The following is a 19,217-nucleotide window of genomic DNA, read 5'->3' as shown; positions in this document are numbered from 1 at the left end:
ACTCCTCCCTTGGTTCGTATTGCGCATGGGCTTCGGCTCCCTCCTCAGATTGTTTTTCGCCAGCAGGGAAAGATGGAGCGTAGTAGTAACCGTAAAGAAACCCATGTGTGTTGTATCTAAATAAGATAAACTGGAACGGATACAGGTAGCTGGGGAGGCGGGTGGGCGTGTATAGATCTGCAGTTCTACATGCCAAGAACAGATGCATACTGGTAAGTAGCATATTCCGTTCGAGGCATATGAGCTGCAGATTATACACTGTGCATAGATTATATAGCAGTACCCAACCCTAGCGGCGACCACCGGCATCAGTTGCAGTTGTTTGGAACAGTGTTTTTAGTACAACCTGGCCCACACTAGCTTGTTGCTTGGTTTGCACATCTACACAGTAATGTTTTGTGAAAGTGTGCGGTGTTGACCATGTCACTGCTTTGCAGATGTCATCTAGTGGTATGTTTCCTAGAAAAGCCATAGAAGCCCCTATCTTCCTTGTAGAGTGGGCTTTAGGGGGAACAGATAGCGTTCGTTTTGCTTTGTGGTAGCAAATCTGTATGCATTTTACAATCCACCTAGCTATCCCTGACTTAGAAATAGGGTTGCCTTTATGTGGTGGCGAGAAGGAGACAAATAGCTGTTTGGTTTTCCTGAAAGGTTGTGTCCTTTAGATGTAGTAAAGTAAAGCCCTTTTAACATCCAGTGTGTGTAAAGCCCTTTCCGCAACGGTTTGAGGTTGTGAGAAAAAGACTGGTAATTCTACCGACTGGTTTAGATGGAATGGAGAAATGACTTTGGGTAGAAATTTTGGGTTGGTGCGGAGTACAACCTTGTTCTGATGCATTTGGAGAAAAGGTTCCTGTATAGGGAGTGCTTGTATTTCACTAACCCTTCTGAGGGAAGTGATGGCCACTAGGAAAGCTGTTTTCCATGTGAGAAATTGGAGCTCACATTTATGTAATGGTTCGAAAGGGGGTCCCATTAACCTTGTGAGAACTATATTCAAGTTCCAGACAGGTGAGGGTGGTACTCTGGGTGGGATTACTCTTTTGAGGCCATCCATAAAGGCCTTGATGGCAGGCACTCTGAAAAGTGATAGGTGCTGCCTGTTCTGTAAATAAGCAGCAATTGCTGTGAGGTGTAACCGAATGGAAGTATATGCTAGGTTACACCTTTGTAGATGGAGTAAGTAACATATAATGTGCTGTATGGACACATTTAAAGGATTGATTGTGTTGTTGTGGCAGTAAACAACAAATCTTTTCCACTTTGCAGCATAGCATGCCCTAGTAGTAGGGCGTCTAGCTTCCCTGATAATATTCATGCAATCAGGGGGAAGGTTAAGGTATCCGAATTCTAGGACCTCAGGAGCCAGATCGCAAGGTTAAGCTGAGCTGGGTCCGGGTGCCTGATCTCTCCATGGTTCTGGGTTAGGAGGCATGGTGAGAGGTGCAGCTTTTGGTGTGGTACTACCGAGAGTTCCAGCAGTGTGGTGTACCACGGTTGTCTGGCCCATGTTGGAGCTACTAGGATCAGTGTTAGGGAATGCTGTTAAAGCTTTCGTATCACTAATGGAATTAGTGGGAGAGGTGGAAAAGCGTATGCAAATTTGTTTGACCAGTTCATCCATATCGCTTTGCCTTTGGACAATGAGTGTGGATATCTGGCAGCGAAGCTTGGGCATTTTTTGTTTTCGTGGGTGGCGAATAGGTCTATGTGTGGATGCCCCCACTTCTGAAAGAACGGGTGAAGAACCTGTGGGTGAAGTTCCCACTCGTGGATCTGCTGCGTCTGTCTGCTGAGCAGATCTGCCACGGTGTTTTGGACTCCTGGGACGTGTTGGGCCAGGAGAAAGATGTTTTGTGGAATAGCCCATCTCCATATGCTCTGTGCTAATCGAGAGAGCTGTGGAGAGTGTGTGCCACCCTGTTTTTTAATGTAGCACATGGCAGTCATGTTGTCTGTGCGAATGAGGACTGCCTTGCCTGAAATCTGCGTCTGGAAGGATTTTAGGGCGAGGAAGATTGCCAGTAACTCCAGATGGTTGATGTGGAGTAACTTCTGTTGCTGCGTCCATGTGCCCTGTGCTGTGAGATGTAACAGATAAGCTCCCCAGCCGGAGAGCGATGCGTCTGTTGTCAGGATTATTTGTGGGACCGGGTCCAGGAACGGTCGACCTCTGGAAAGGTTTTTGGTGTTCCACCACTGCAGAGAGCGATGGGTGTGACCGTCTACCAACACCAGATCTGTCAGTTGTCCCTGGGCCTGGTTCCACTGGCGCGCTATGCACTCTTGGAGTGTACGCATCTGGAGTCTTGCATGGGGCACTATGAAGATGCAAGAGGCCATCCTCCCTATCAGTTGCATAAACACTGTTGCTGGGAGAGAGTGTTGACATATGAATTTGACGCAGAGCCTGTATTTTTGCAATCCTGGCAGGATTGGGATAGGCTATGGCTTTTGAGGTGTCTATGGTGGCACCGAGGTATTGTTTTGTGTGTGATGGTACCAGGTGGGATTTTTGATGGTTCACCGTGAAACCTAGCTGGTGAAGTAGTTGGACTGTAGCGGCGGTATGTTGCACACATTGTTGGTAGGACGTGGCTTTTATTAGCCAGTCGTCCAGATACGGGAAGACGTGAATGCGCTGTCTTCTGAGGTGTGCAACCAGTACTGCTAGGCACTTGGTGAATACCCTTGGTGCTGTTGTTACCCCGAACGGGAGCACCTTGAACTGGTAGTGTTGTTCGTCCACCACAAATCTGAGGTACTTTCTGTGAGACTGATGTACTGGGATGTGAAAGTATGAATCTTTCAAGTCCAGAGTGGTGAGGAAATCGTTCTGGGAGAGGAGTGGAAGAACCTGTTGAAGGGTTACCATGTGAAAATGGTCTGAATGTATGTAAGTGTTTAGAGGTCTGAGATCTAGGATAGGTCGTAGAGTCTCGTCTGTCTTTTGGAACAGAAAGTACAGGGAGTAGACCCCTAAATTTTGTTGATTTATGGGGACCTGCTCTATGGCTCCTTTTTGCAGGAGGGAGATCACCTCTTGTTTTAGTAGCGTAGTATGTTCTTGAGACATAGGGCGGTGCCTGGGTGGAATGTTTGGGGGGGTAGATGTCAATTCTAGGCAATACCCTGACTGAATCATTTGTGTCACCCATCTGTCTGAGGTGATTGTCTCCCAGACGTAAAGGAAATGTTGTATTCTGCCCCCGACCGGAGCAGAATTGTCTGGAGGGAGCGGGGGAAAGTCATTGGGTAGTAGGTGTGGCAGAGCGGGCGGTATTTGTTTTGCCTCTGCCCTTATTATTATTGCCTCTGTATCCGCCTCTTTGATAACCCTTTGTAAAGGTAGATTGAGGAGGGGATTTGTAGGACGTGGATGCACTATCCGAGGAGTAGCCTCTGCCCGTGCCTCGAAAGGAAGAGCGGCGAAAGGAGCGCCTAGGAGTGTGTGACTGTAGGGCTCCCATGGATTTCGCCGTGTCAGTATCTTTTTTCATCTTTGAGGGCTTCGTCAACTTTTGGGCCAAATAGATCTTGGTCGAGTGGGTGGTTCAATATAGAGGCTTGTACCTCAGGTTTAAAACCTGAAACTCTGAGCCAGGCATGGCCACGGAGAAGGACACTGGTGTTTATGGCCCTGGAGGCTGTATCTGCTGCATCTAGGGCACAGCGAATAGAGGTATTAGTTATTATTTTCCCCTCTTGGATCAATTCATTAGCCCTGTTCTTGTATTTTTCAGGGAGATGGTGCATGATGGCCTCTAACTCATCATAATGCGCCCTGTCGTATCTGGCCAATAGGGCTTGCGTGTTGGCGATACGCCATATGTTGGCGGCTTGTGACGCAGTGCGCTTCCCTGACGCGTCTAGGAGCTTGGACTCTGTCAGGTGGTGGTGCTTCGCCTGACGCCTGAGAATTTGAGCGCTTCCTAGCCGTAGATACCACTAGGGAATTCAATGGTGCAGGGCCTTTAATGTATGAAGGTTCTGTGGTGGCGGCTTTGTATTTTTTCTCTATACGGGGGTTTAGGACCCTGGCCCTGACTGGGTCTTTAAAGACCTCCGGTGCATGTTTAATCACTCCCTTTAACATAGGTAGGATGGTAGTAGACCTATGTGCGTCGTCAAAGGTGTCTAGGAGAAAATCTTCCTCCACTGGGTCAGTATGTAACTCCACCCCGTGGTAGTGTGCCGCCCTTTGTAATAGGTGGTGAAAACCTAAGGAATCTTCAGGTGGGGATGGCCTAGATGGGTAAAGGTCATCCTGTGGGACATCTGGGATGTCCGGATTATTATAGTCGTCCCATGGGTCTGGAGATCCAGTAGGGGTGGGATCCAGTGGCACATCTGCTGGATCATAATATGGGTCTCCTAAGTCGTCTGGGACAGAAGACAAGGTTGGGGAACGATGAGGCGGGGGTGGAGAGGGTAGAGGTGGGGAGGGTGGAGGAGGTGGAGGAGGAGGAGAAGGCACTCTGAAAGGGGAGGTAGCAGTGTCTTTCCTCTTTGGAGGTGGAGGTGGAGGTGGAGCTGGTTTGTCCAAGTGTCTCTTTTTTGTAGACAATGTCAAATGTCCAGTTTTTGGATCCTTGGTGAGTGTCTTTTGGAGAGGATCCGTTGTGAAAAGTTCTTGCGTCACTGGTTGTTCGGTCGGCGCCGAAGTTTTCGGGGCCGACGGCTTCTTAGGCTTGTCTAAGACGTGCTTCTTTGGGGCCTCCGATTTTTTGATCGGCGCCGAAGAAGGCTTCGGCACGGGAGTGTCGGTGCCGAGGGCCTTGTGATGTTTGGTCGGCACCGGCAGGGCAGGTTTCAACACCGAAGGCTTTGGTACTGGGTTCGGTGTGGAGATGGAGGCCGATCTTTTCTTCGGTGCCGAAGGGTGTTTTTCGGTACCGATGGTAGGCTGGCTTGAGTCCGAGCTGCCGGAAGGCTTAATAGGCTGCTTTACCGGGCCCGAAGGTGGGGTGTGAGAAGCAGTATCCTTGGTCTTGCCTAGGCCCGAAGGTGAAGGTGTGACCGAAGCCTTTTTGGGTATCGGCGTGGGTGGGGGAGGGGGTATTGTACTCACGACCTCCACATCTGAGTCGTCGGCCTCGGAAGCCCTGACGAGGTCGTCGTCCTCTTCTTCGATGTTCTGCTGTCCCGGAGCTTCGACGTCGTCCCCGAAGATGTCGACTGGAGCGGAGGTTGAGGAGTGCGCCATGTTGCGTCTAGCCCGTCGATCTCGAATAGTCTATTTAGAGCGAAAAGACTTGCAGGCGGGACAGTCTCGGGCCTCGTGTTCAGGGGAGAGGCAGAGGTTGCACACCTCATGAAGATCGGTGTGAGGGAATTTGGACCCACATCGAGGGCACTTCTTGAAGGGAGTTCTTTCCATCAGCCGAGACCGGAGCCGGAATAGGCCCGAAGGCCGCCGTCGACGACCGGAATCGAAGAAGTGCCGAAGAGAAGGTGAGTAAGATGATTTATTATCTGAAGGAGCTCGATGAGCGAGGATTTTTGCGTCGACCGTTGAACTGGAAAGTTTGGAACCGGAGCGCGAAGTATTACATCCGAGCCCGATGGCGGAAAAAAAGAATCTGAGGATGGAGCCGAAGCCCATGCGCAATACGAACCAAGGGAGGAGTCACCGAACTCGTGACTTCCAAAGACTTCCCAAGAGGAAAAACAAACTGAAAACATCCAGGCCCAACAGCAGATGGCGATCTATGCACAGTGTATAATCTGCAGCTCATATGCCTTGAACATAAATATTCACCACGAAGTGCAACAAACACTTTTTTCCTATGCTAGATTTTTTTAACCTGCTCCTCCCAGGGAAACTATACTTTTATAAAATTCGACCCTTTGCCACAGGATTACATGGATGCTTTGTACTTGTGTCACCATCGCTCTTCACTTCAAAGAACACACAGCTGAGTCTGCTAACTTTCTCAAATAAGTATGTGGGGGGCAGGGTAGCCAAAGTGCATTTTTATGCATTTTATCCTATTAGGCTGTGGTAGACTCACTAGGGTCCATATGTATGAAAAACGCCTTTTGCGATTCCCAAATTGCGATTTTTAGGGAATCGCAATTAGAGAATCGCAAAATGCAATGTATGTAGGATTTGCTAAATATTTTGCGATTCCTACATATTGCTTATTTGCGAATTGCAAATTGAGATTCGCAAATAAGGAATACTTTCCCATTCATTCCTATGGGCTGGAAGGCCCATAGGAATGGATGGGAAGACATTCTCAATTTGCGATTCCCAATTAGAGAACCTCAAATTGAGAATGCAATTTCAAGGTTACAAAGGTGTCAATAGGACACCCTGGTGCGCCACATGGCACTTTGAAAAATGCAAAAAAGTTCATTTTGCAAAGAAATCACATATTACCACCAACCTGAAGTTGGTGGTAATTTGCAATTCCTTAAGCAAAAATCGCACAAATTGGGTGCTTCCTACATTGCATTTAAGGAATAGCAATTTGGGATTCCTTAAATCCATTCCCAAAATAGGGAATCGCAAATTTTGCGATTCCTTATTTTGTAAGTGGGTTTTTGTGTGCTACATTGCACACTACCTAAATTGCGATCGCAATTTGGCTTCATATGGCCCCTGGTTCTTTACTTTTCCAGGTATGTTCGTTCGCAAATCTTACCCAAACATTAGCAACAAAAACATTCATGTTTTGAAGAATATGTGCCCCACCCTCATTTTGTACCATCTCATTGCACATCACCCCAACCAAACCCAACACTCTGCATTCTGGAAAGCAGAGGTGGTCATGACACCCTAGGATGCAGATTAGCATGGGCTTACACGGATGATCTGCATCATCACATATACAGATTAGCACTTTGGTACACCGTTGAGCTGCGACACCAAGTATACAAGTTATTCAGGGTCTACGGTGATGCCATGCATCATCAAGTTTATGCATCTGAACTGGGCGTACACCAACGATATGCAACAGTGCATATAAAAGATGAGCGTGAGTCTCTTAGAACATCCCACTGCCAAATATACAGAGGAGTATGGGAGAGTGACAATGATCTTCCAGGAGGAGCCTATTTGGCCCAGATGACTGAAAGATTCTGGTGTTGTTTTCTCTAACATACTAAGTCCCAGTAAGCCCTGGTTGAACCCGTGTCTCCAACGGGTACCATTCCATCGGATACATTATTTTACGATCAGTAACTTGGGAGATTCAGACCACAGAAGCAAAAAAGACATTTAAGGACGGATCTAGTGAGTACTGGCTCACTAGAGTTGCTGGGACTGTGGATACTTGCGACTCTGATGGACTGTGGAGTGTACCTACGTGTACCGGTGATCATCTGGGTCACCATGATTTTACCACCATGACATCAATTCAGGACCAACGATTTTTTGCTGAGTGATGTTTCGTAGTTGTGAGTGTGGTGAGTTTTGTTAGGACATTTTTAAGGCATGGTACCTTTTATTCCAACCTTGGTAGTTGTGTGGGAGCCAAGGACCAAACTGTGTCCAGAATCCCTCCATTTGCATCACTTGCTCACTTACCAGATCTATTTCCAGAAGAAACTCTGCTGTTAAATAACACAAGCACCCCTGAAGATCCCAGACTCTACCCAATGCCAGCCCCACAGGATATGAATGAAGAGAAAACCAATGAAACCTGCAATCTAGCATCTGGCACTTAGATGCCCAGCATCGAACCTGGCACCTGGATACTCTCGCGGTTGAGTAGCCGCGCGTTATAAATCCAAGTTATTATTACAAAAAGATGCTATAATACTGCTGGGCGTGTTTAGCTTGGCCTTTGATGGTTCAAGCACATTCTGGTTTCCTGCAGATATGTTACTTTTAGTCGTTTTTTTAACCGCTTTGTTAAGTACAGTAAAGAACAGACTAGTCATTGATGAAGATGAGTGCTGTTTACTGTATTTATGTTTGTAACCACGTTCACTTCCTACAGCTTACTGGAATAGGTCCCAGTAAGCTCCAGTTGAACCAGTGTCTCCATCTGAGTGCTTGGTGTCACTACCCAGAGAGAGCAAAGTATGCAGAGAAACCACTTGGGGCTGAGGATCAATAAAACAAAGGGGAACACTCTGTAAGATGCTCTGCGCCTGTAGGCTTGCTGCAGCTTAAAGCAGGAGTTTTCTGTAACTGTTTCTTACAGCTGCAAGAAAACAGACAATGTTTGAGTTGACAGTACAGACCAATTTTCACACTGATGAGGCAGGGGAGATCTGATTTACAGACCTCCTTCTCGGCACATTTGTGACGTACCAAGGTTTACAAGCCAAATAAAAGAAATATACTATTCTGTTTGTTAGCAATGCCTTCCCAATGCCATCAATAGTACTGCCTTTGGTAGAGGGAGAGGAAGCTGTGAACCCAACTACAGACAGATGTACAGGTGCATTTACTGGTCTCAACCCCTTGGAAACCTCGGCTCCCCGGATTCCAATAATGAATTGGGAGGGGGGAGGTTTGACATAACGCTTTCCCACGGATGGATGACGTAGTTTGTGAAGCACCTCCCTTGATTGTGGTGGGGTTTCATATTTAACATGTATATTTCTTTGAATGACTTGATGAAAGGGCATCATGAAAAAGTTGGTTGTTGCTGACAATAAGGATATTCTCGGAAGGATTTATTCTGAGTGCCATCAACGCTACTCATCGCAGCTGCGGGATGAGGCGCCACGCATTCCACTCCCCTTCTTGCTGAGAGACGCTCTCACTGATCCTTTGTCCATTAGGAAGAGAGTTTGGTCACCAGCGCGGCCATCTTGAAAGTTGTTGTTACAAAATTACAACAGTGAACTAATAGGACCCTCATCCTTTCCACAGCTGTAAACCCACTTTCACTTTTTAAAATATTTATGTTAGTTAGTGTAGATATTTATGTAAAGACAAAAACTCACAACATATATTTCACTTACCATAATTCTAAAATATTTTTAAATAATAGGATTAAAACACATACCAGAAAGCATACATCAGTGTGTCTGTCTGCTCTTTCTTGTACTTAACATCACCTGCTTCTTTTTAAAATGGAAGCTGCATCAAGTTCCTTTTGTCACTGCACGGTGCTTGGCATTTCAGGTGCCATTTTAATGAATAACAACTGAGAAGGCTTGCAGTCCTGCTGTCCTGTGCTCCATCCTTGTGAGGGTAAGCAAATGTTTTTAGGCCTACTTGCTAGGTGCATAGATGCTGGGCAATAGGAGGTTTTTACCCCCAAAGTAAAAAGGCGATTTGTTCTGCTGGAAATGTTTTGTTCTTAGACAAGAATAAGTCGAATGTTGTTGAGAGTCTTTGAGCCAGCGAACTTGAGGGCTATGGAAAGAAAGAAACACTTTGCAGTCTGGCAAAGCAGGGCCTCCCACAGTGACATACTGGGTGGGTGTCAAGGGATGGCTGGGAACACCAGACCCGCATCTCACCATGTTCAGGCTCATAGCTGGGAGTCTCGGATACTGTCCTCTAGAACAGTGGTTCTTAAACTTTTGATTTCTGTGGACACCGCTTAACCACACTAGAAACTGGGACCCTCCCCTCTCTCAAATCATTATTGGAATCCAGGGATCCTCACCGAGTCATTACTGAAAGCCGCGGATCACGACCTAAGCATTTTAAATGATTTGAACCGCAAAACAATAAACAAAAGAACAGAAACAAGTATTCATCAAACAAATATACAAATGCTAAAACATTTATTTAATTCGCAATAAAATACAAAGTAAACAAATTTACATTTTAATCTGAATGTTGGAGCTTTTCTAAATTGATTCAGGCCACTCATTGTCCATTCTATATCATGTTTGATGCACTCGCTCTGCTCCCACGAATGAAGATACTAATATAATTTTTAGCTTCCAATTTTTCATTCCTTCATATTTACATAACGTTTTACATCTTCTAATTGTACATTTTGATTCTTTGTTTATTAACACTTAATTAATCTGTTAATGTTATTTACTTTTCTAAGCAGTCGTGGACCCCCTGGGTAGGCTTTGCGGACCCTCAGAGGTCCCCGGACCACAGGTTAAGAACCACTGCACTAGAACACACAAAGATGTTTTAACATCCAAATGATACTATTGGCAGCAATTCATTCCTTAGAAATTTAGATTTAAACTCATAATCTTTGAGGAGTCATTGGTACCCGCCAGGTCTTACTCTGCTTTTCTATTCCAGGAATATTTCAAAATAACATCGTCCCTTCTCTGAATGGTGGTATAGCTATTGACTGTGACACAGATAGGGACAAATAAAAAACAATCTCTTAATGTTTAATCCAGGTTAATTGCTGGGAGGCTCATTGCAATATATGCTGCAGTTCTCCCCCCTTACCTTAAGCATGCGCCTCAGCATCTTGACGTGAATGACCGTTTATGCTGCGGTTCTCCCCCTTACCTTCAGCACGCGCCTCAGCAGCTTGCTGTGAATTAACGTTTATTCTGCGGTTGTCCCCCTTACCTTCAACACGTGCCTCAAAAGTTTGCCGTGAAACACCATTTATGCTGTGGTTCTCCCCCTTCCCTTCAGCACGCGCCTCAGCAGCTTGCCATGAATGACCGTTTATGCTGTGGTTCTCCGCCTTACCTTCAGCACGTGCCTCAGCAGCTTGCCATGAATGACCGTTTATGCTGTGGTTCTCCCCCTTACCTTCAGCACGTGCCTCAGCAGCTTGCCATGAATGACCATTTATGCTGTGGCTCTCCGCCTTACCTTCAGCACCCGCCTCAGCAGCTTGCTGTGAATTACCATTTATTCTGCGGTTTTCCCCGTTACCTTCAACACGTGCCTCAAAAGTTTGCCGTGAATGACCATTTATGCTGTGGTTCTCCCCCTTCCCTTCAGCACGCGCCTCAGCAGCTTGCCATGAATGACCGTTTATGCTGTGGTTCTCCGCCTTACCTTCAGCACGTGCCTCAGCAGCTTGCCATGAATGACCGTTTATGCTGTGGTTCTCCCCCTTACCTTCAGCACGCGCCTCAGCAGCTTGCCGTGAATGACCGTTGCTGCGCGGATGGTTCCGAAAGCGAACAGGAACGCACGAAGGGCTGTGAAGACCGTGTTAGCCACAGCAATGCCGCCGTACACTGTGAGGTAGAAGTCCACTTCCACTGAGCTGTTCTGGTAACTTGAGTGCACTCTTGTGATCGGGGACCTGGAGACATCAACAGCAGGAACAAGAATTAGAGAATGGCACACTGGGGAACTGGGAAGGCCCTCACAGCTCACAAGGAGAAGGGCCTTTAAAGACATGTGTATCTCTTTGCTACTGCAGTCTGTGATAGATTACATATTAGCTGTCCTACTGCTTGACCGAGTGGAAGAATATAAAACTAGCAAGAAGCTTGCCAGCTGCTCTCTGAAGAAGAGGAATGTTCAGCACATGGGAAGCAAGCCAAATCCTGCCCAGAAGGGTCCTAAATGGAAGTACCACATTCCCAGCACCAACCTTGTGTGCTTAGCCAGACAATATTTGCTTACTTCAGAAAGCGCGACTGGTACGTTTACAAACCCAACAGAAACAAAAGAAATCTTCCTCTTTGTAGGATACAGAAATACAGAGTGGTGTGGCACAGGTGCCCTGAGCAGGGATTTGAAGGAAGAGTGCTCCTTCGTGGCAGCTAAATGCTGAACAACAATGTAAGCAGGTAAACACAGAGATGGCTCCCTCATGGATTCACAATGGGCATGTGAATTTGGGATATACCAACCTCCCCGAGTCTCAGCATCTGTGAAAATGTCCCACACATAAGTTTAAATAATTTGTATTAGTTTCATTAAATATAACTTAGTGCAATAGTGACAGGCATATCATACAGATCTTAAATGATGTGGACTACATAAACAGTCATTTGCTTTACAAAAGATACACAGATAATTATTATAAATAGCTTAAAATATGTGGACTAGGAGTGCTACAAATATCAGAAGTGAAACTGAGGGTCTGCAGTGGACCTCAAAGCAACATTCCTCTGATGAGCCCATAAGGTGTCTCATGGTTCAGTCGTGTTTAAGAAAGTTTGTGCTGATGTTTAGGGGTTTGTTTTTGAAAATGGAAACGAGGAGTATTACTATTTAATTCTTTTTTTTTTACTTAGTACATGCAGAGTTAAGTAAAACCATTGCATTTGAAAGTATTCAAAAGCTAAAAGGACATACAATACATTACAAACTCAAAATGTTCAAATTGTAACATGAAGGTCTTCAAATATGGCAATCCAGGTTTTTTTCCGGCTAAGGACCTTGACAAAGCATGCATTCAGGCGGGTTTCGATCGGATTGAGGGATGCTACCGTGGCTTGTCTATATGAGTGTAGGTCCATTAGGTTGGATGAGCATGGCCAATACACACCAAGTGTATGATTGTCTCCTCTGTTAGTTTACACAATCTACAGTCATTACTCAACCTTGACTTAGACCATGTTGGAATAAAATCAAAGGTAGGCAGGCTTCCAAAATGTTAAGCCATAAATGTATTTTTTATCGCTTTTGAAAAACATGCCGAAGTAGGGTTGATTAGAAAGGGGGGAATAGTTATTGATAATCATCCATGCTTGTGAACGCTTTGCCAGCTAGTTTTTATCTTGGAGGAGCGAGAGTGAAGGCATGTTTTACGAAGACGCTTTTTGAATACGTTAAAAGAGAGCGGGACAGACCATAGCTCCCTTATTTGCAGATTATTTCCATTTTCTTCAAAAAAGGTCTGAAAGTGTTTTTCATTGGAGTTTATGATTGGATTAAATGATCTAATGAATTTTGCTTAGAAACCCTAAGTTTGAAACAATGTGCCTCTTGCCTAGCTACTGCCTGTTTTAGAAAACCAAATTCGAGATGAATTTCAGCCAGAGAAGGCATTTTTTGGGAGGCAAAATATCTGTCTGCATACGTCAAGAATGACAGTGCCAAGGAGCTTGACTTCTCTCCCATGCAAAGCTTCACAGCCCTGGGTGATAATGGTGCCGCTCGCCGTTTCACAAACCTTCCTTGATCCTGGTGCTTTTGGGTCTCGTCTGGACTGTGGGGAGCATTTGGTGTACTAACTGCCTGCTGGTGGGACTGCGAGGACCAGAGTTCACAGCGCTAACACCATCGCTGCAGCTGGGGCCTCTTCCCGCCCGCTCCTCCCACTTGTGCAATATAAGACTCGCGGCCCCCGCTTCGCGGGAGCCGCTCGCCGTTTCACAAACCTTCCTTGATCCTGATGCTTTTTGGGTCTCGTCTGGACTGTGGGGAGCATTTGGTGTACTAACTGCCTGCTGGTGGGACTGCGAGGACCAGCGTTCACAGCGCTAACACCATCGCTGCAGCTGGGGCCTCTTCCCACCCCCTCCTCCTCTGGCCAGTCCCTCTACTTATGTACCTTGCGCACACGCGCCAGCGGAACGCGCGCGGGAAGACGCCCGGGGCGAAGACTGGGCAAAGAGCGGGCCGTTTGAGGCCGTTCGAGAACGGGCGAGCTAGGGCCTGGGCCATCCCCCACGCTAAAGTCCCCTCACTTTAATCCTGCAAAGTTTCCCCGGGACTAGGATGACTACTAGAGAAACGAGGAGTAAAGCTTCACTGGCTTCCGGGAAGACAACAGGTACTTTGGACACGTATTTTGCAAAAGCGGGGTCCCTTCTTATCGATGAGATTACTACCTTAGAAAGGCGTATCTCGCAAGAAATTGACTGGGTCAGGAGATCCTCCTTGGGGCCCCTTGCTCATGCTACTACTCCAGAACCAACGCTTGTTTGCTTATCACCAGTCACAGGGGGGATAAATAGTATGCCTGTCTCATCTAATATAAACTGCTCTGCCACTTCTACCATGGATTGTGACATCTCTACAACTGCTGAGCTTAGTATATTACCCCTTCCAACATTTAAGGCCCCTCCACCTCAAATCACTGCTGAAGTAAGTGTCTCCAATATGAACACAATTACTGACAGGGTTCACCAGCCAGTGCAGTCGACACAAGGAGAGAGGGAGGGAGCTATTCCGAAAAGGAAAAAAGGGCTTGTACTGCAGTGGGGAGAAAATCTAAGATTTTAAAACCTAATCCTATGGGCGAGGGCAACCAACTAGGTACAGCCAACAAAGGGCCAAAATTAGGGCTGCCGCCCCCTCAGATCCCGGCTAAAACCACCCCTAGACTAGGTGTTCCAGTGGGGGTGGGGGATTTCACTCTCTTGGATATTCGTACTCTTTTGAGTAAAATGCTCACCCCCCTGGAAGGTCGCTAAGCAAAAATGGAGTTGTGTCTATTGGACTTGCAAAAGGGAATTTCACACCTAGCTGCAGGTCCAAGAGCGAGCTCACATGAAGCTCTTGGGACAATCGTTGGGACTATTAATATCCCTACTGATTCGATCACTGTGGCTCCTACCTTGCCAACAGCCACCTCCCGGGAAAACATCTCTACACCCCCCCTGCTACAACCTGTCTCTGCTCCTCCCCCCAGGCAACTGCCTCTGTCACAAACTGCAAGGATGTCGAAATTGCTTGACCCAGCCCCATCATCAGGCCCGGAGATATTAACAAATGACACAGTTAACTGTCCATTTCGACCAGCTAGCCCCTATAATTGGCGAAAAATAGTCAATCTGCCTCCCGAGGTGGCAGCCTATACTGCGATTCTGAAGGGGGTACCCGTGCCCCCCGGAAACGCGGTGGAATCCTAGGACTCCCTACGTAACAAGGTCACTAGCTGGTTAAATGTTCACAGGCCCCTACCACCCAATTTAAGAGGAGAAATCCTTATGGTTAGAAGGGTACCTTGGGTTGGATACACCGTCAAGAAAAGTGTGGGGGACTGCATAATCGTAAGCTTTAAGAGCCCACAGGTTACGCCTTACATTTGCAATTGGTTTGGGAGTGTGGGAGCCACATCTATCGAATTGGTCCATCTGTCATACTTTTATCCCAATACACGTGATTTGATTGGGATGAGGGACGAGGGCTGGACAAAGGTGGGATTTGCTGTTGATGGGCCTTGAAATAGGTCCACCTGTAATGTTATCACTACCCTGGGCAACTATATACACCCTAACAGGTACAGCTGTCTTGACCATGTCGATTGACCATATAAGGGTGCATCCCCACGGTATACCCAAGGTCTAACTAGTAAACCTGTAGGACAGGGGTCCATGAGAGGCGCTATAGAAATTATCACTCGAGAAGCAGATTCATCACGGCGGGAGTACTTAATTCCCACTAGCTCCTGGGGGCAAGTAATTAACCTACCCCAGAGCCCACCCGGTTATATTTTAACATCGCTAGTCCCGCCCGCTCCTAATATAACTCCCACTGTCCCAACCTCTCTGGAAATATCCCTGCATGAGCCTTTAGTTCCAACACTAGATACTGCAACTGAGAATACTGGGGGACTGGGATCTAAACCTTCAGTTGGAATTCTGATGGTTCTTTCCTGGAATGTGGCGGGTATTGCCAACAAATTACACACAACCGAATGGGACTCCTTAGTAGGCAATAGTGACATCTGTCTTTTTCAAGAGACCTGGGCGAGGGAACCGCTGCATAGAGTGGGATATGCAGCCTTTGAGATCAAAGCAAGTTGGTCTGGTAAAGGGAGGCCTTCAGGTGGTCTGGCGGTTTGGGTAGCTTGTCATATTGGGTGTCATGCGGAGAATGTACCCACGCTCTCGCAGGACATACAATGTGTTCTACTCAGGTGGCCTAATGCTCCAAGTCTGGCAATTATTAATGTGTACTCCCGCCCAGTCAGTGCGGCCATGGAATCACCCGCACTAGACGATCTTTCGTCTTTTTTGGGACATCTTCCAAATGACTGCAAGATAGTGATGGGCGGTGATTTTAATTGCCATTTTGAACCTTTGGGTGGCTTAAAGGAAGGTGCCCTTACTGCTGAAGATGACTTCTGGGGTGTACCGCCGTGCCAATCCCCCCACCCTAAATCCTGGTCTCCTCTCGCAGTACAAATTATGTCCCTTACATTAAATTTTGCGTTGAGGGTGTGTAATGGACGCACTCCTTCCGACATCCCTTCATTATGCACCTTCAATAGGAAGGACCATGAATCGCGGCTGGACTACATTTTTGTAGACATTGTTCTTTGGTCCAAGGTCCAGGATTTTAGAGTGATTGTGAGAACGGATAGTGATCACAATGCACTCCTACTGGATATGGCGCATCCTGTATGTGCCGTTGGACTACTCCCTACTGAGCCCAGCGAGGATCCAGGGAATTTGGTTCTCAGTTCCAATAGACGTAGAGTCAAATGGGGGAAATTGGCAAACTCTGAAAAGAGTATAAGTAAAATATACCAGCTTGCCCTCCCCAAGCTAAAGGAATTGGATGCACTAATAAATCAGCCTAGATTTTCAGAATTCTATGAGAAGCTAGCCCAAATTCACGTAGACTTAGCGGGTGCCCTAGGTGAGGTTTTCTATCCTGTGGCATCGCTACGGAAGAAAAAGACCCGAACCCCAACCTGGTACAAACCCACCTGTAAAAAGATTAGGACAGAACTAATAAATACAATAAAGGCAGGTTCCGATAGGCCCAAGGTCACTGAGCTCAGAAGGAAATACAGGAAAGCTATGGATTTAGCAAGATCGGAATGGGATTGGAATAGATGGCAGGATCTCTCTCTAGCATTAGAAGCGAGGGATCTGGAAAATTGTACCAAGAAACCGCCGAATATGCTAACGACGGAGGAGCCTAGCGCGCAACCAAGATGGCCGCGTAGGTGCGAGGCTCCTGAGGACCTCCGCGACCTCCTACGTTTATCCTGTCTTCATCCTGCATCGGTTGAGGGGACTGTGTCGGTGAGCCTGAGCCGAGGTGGTACCCGTTTCCCGTTCTCGAATCGGACCTCGGGTGCCGGAGTGAGCACCGATTGAAGTTTGCGGCCTCCTTCGCTCCTGACCCCGGACTCGCGTTTGGGGGCGACCCGGTGGCAAAGTGAACAACAACGGCGGGCTGGGCCTGGCGAGTCGCGTACCCCGCACTTTCACTTTCACTTTCACTTTCGCGCCCCCTTGCCGTCTTTGCAAGTGGGATCGCGGCGCTCTTGGTGTTGGGGTGGCCTCGCTGGGTGACCCAGCCTGCCTGCCTGCTGTGGCCCGCTCCGCAGTCCTGGGGTGACCCCCCGGACCCCGTGGCCTTGATTGCTTGCCCTTTACTGCGTGGCTGGTGAGGGGGTGAGACCCTTCGGTCGAAGGCCAAGTCGACCCGGCGTGGCACCGCACATCAGGCCAACATCATGGACCGCTACACCCTCCCGAAGGGATCTCCCGGTGGACCGCACAAGTCCTCTGAGTGCCCTCCGGATGCCCCGGATTTGCCCACAGAGTTGACTCTGCAAGACGTCATGGGCGCCATTGCGGAGATGAAGGCCTCGGTGGGCCAGCAGTTTGACACCTTAGCCCACAAAATCAACGCGATCCTAGTGGATGTCAACCTGGTGAGGGCTGATCTCTCCAAAACCAACGACCGGGTCGATTCTTTGGCCCACACCGCGTCGGGCCTCACGACTGAGGTGGCGGCCCTCCAAACGGAGGTGCGCCGACTTCGTCAGGCGAGTGTGCTTATGGATCGGCGCCTGGAAGATTCCGAGAGTCGGGCCCGGAGGAATAACATCCGCATCATCGGAGTACCCGAGGGTCGGGAGGAAGCGGCGGCGGATCTTTTTGTGGAGGACCTGATCGTTACCCATCTCCAGCCTAGGGGACTGAGTAAATTCTTTACAGTGGAGAGGGCCCACAGAGTTCCCGGGGGAAGGCCGAAGGTCGGAGCCCCTCCGCGGCCTCTCATTGCCCGGATTTTTAACTTTCGGGACAGGGACGCGATCTTGCAAGCCTCCAGACTGCAAGGGCCGATGAAGCTGGAAAATATGGAGGTGAACTTTTATCCCGATTTCACTCAAGCGGTCCAGAAACAGAGACTGAGTTTCCTGGGTGTTAAGCGCCGGCTCCGGGACATGAACTTAAAATACGCCATGCTCTTCCCGGCCAAGCTGCGGGTAGAGGTGGATGGTCGCACGCACTTTTTTGATCGTCCCGAGGCGGCCGGGGACTGGCTGGACACTCTGTCTGGGGGTAGTGCTCGGGACGGTGGGGGGGGGGCGGCGGGAGGAGACGGCCCACTGGATCGGGACTGAGGGGTGGATATTGGACCTCACTCTGGACGATTATGATGCCACTTTCGGCCAAAGCTTCTGTCTTTGTTCTTTCCCCTCTTTTGGAGGTTGTGTGGGGTCTAGAAGGGGTGCTCTTTCCTCCTCTAGGGGGTCTAGTTAGTTTCACTATATAGGGGCGACAGGCACACTGCAAGTTGGGGGGGCTGTCTGGGCTCATGCAGGGGTGCAGGGAGGGGGGAGTTTTGTTGGGGTGGGTGGGTTGGGGTGGGGTGTTGTTCGTTTCTACCACAAGGCAAAAACATCGTTGTATCATTTCTAAAGTGCTCTCTGGGGGACGAGTGATGGCTTCTGTTTATGATGGGGGGTAGGGGACTGAGCTTGTTGTCCTGGAATGTTAATGGATTGGGGGACAGGATAAAACGAGGTGTGGTCCTGCAGTTCTTGAAGCGAATCTCGCCCGATATAGTTTTTCTGCAGGAGACACACCTCATTGGCAACTCCTTTTGTGCCATGAATAGACGGGGCTACCGCCTTGTGGCCCATTCGGGCTTCACGTCTGGTTCAAGGGGTGTGGGCATTATGGTTAAGAACTCGCTCCCGTTGGAGATCGATGAGGTGCACCATGACGACAGGGGACGTTACACGGTTTTGGTGGGTAGAATGGAGGGCAGAGTGGTCGTTTTTGTGTCTGTCTATGTCCCGCCGGGGCTGCAGACGACCACCTTTGCGGATCTGGGGCGCCTTCTCCTTGGCCTTCCGGAGGGGATTCTAGTGGTGGGGGGGGACTTTAATGCTGTGGTTTCCGGAACTGTGGATCGTCACCCCCCTAGGGATCTCCCCCGTGCCCAGGCCTGGTTGTCTGGCCTCTTGGATACCTTGGGGCTGGTGGATTGTTGGCGTTTGAAACATCCCACGCAGCTGCGTACACCTTCCATTCAGGGGCTCATGGTAGTCTCTCACGGCTAGATTATGTCCTGGTTCCGGCGGCACACGTTGGGAGGATAGGGGAGGTGCGCCATTTGGCACGGGGTATTTCGGACCACTCTCCACTCTTGTTGCACTTTGATATTCTTCCGAGGGGAGAGGGTAGGGTGGTCCCGATTAATCCCT

At 48.3% G+C, this 19,217-nt stretch overlaps 1 protein-coding gene across 3 annotated transcripts in view; it reads right to left on the bottom strand.

The window, feature by feature from the left end:
• Positions 1 to 19,217, bottom strand: part of ABCC10 (ATP binding cassette subfamily C member 10) — a 209,649-nt gene that overhangs the window by 48,083 nt on the left and 142,349 nt on the right. For all 3 annotated transcript variants that reach the window (XM_085610306.1, XM_085610307.1, XM_085610305.1), the window contains exon 14: positions 10,970 to 11,159. In XM_085610306.1, coding sequence (XP_085466432.1) covers positions 10,970 to 11,159 — 190 coding nt within the window. The remainder of the gene's footprint in view (positions 1 to 10,969; positions 11,160 to 19,217) is intronic.

This window comes from Triturus cristatus, chromosome 6, assembly GCF_964204655.1.
Source record: "Triturus cristatus chromosome 6, aTriCri1.1, whole genome shotgun sequence".
NCBI lineage: Eukaryota > Metazoa > Chordata > Amphibia > Caudata > Salamandridae > Triturus > Triturus cristatus.
This window is presented reverse-complemented; position numbering and strand designations above follow the sequence as displayed.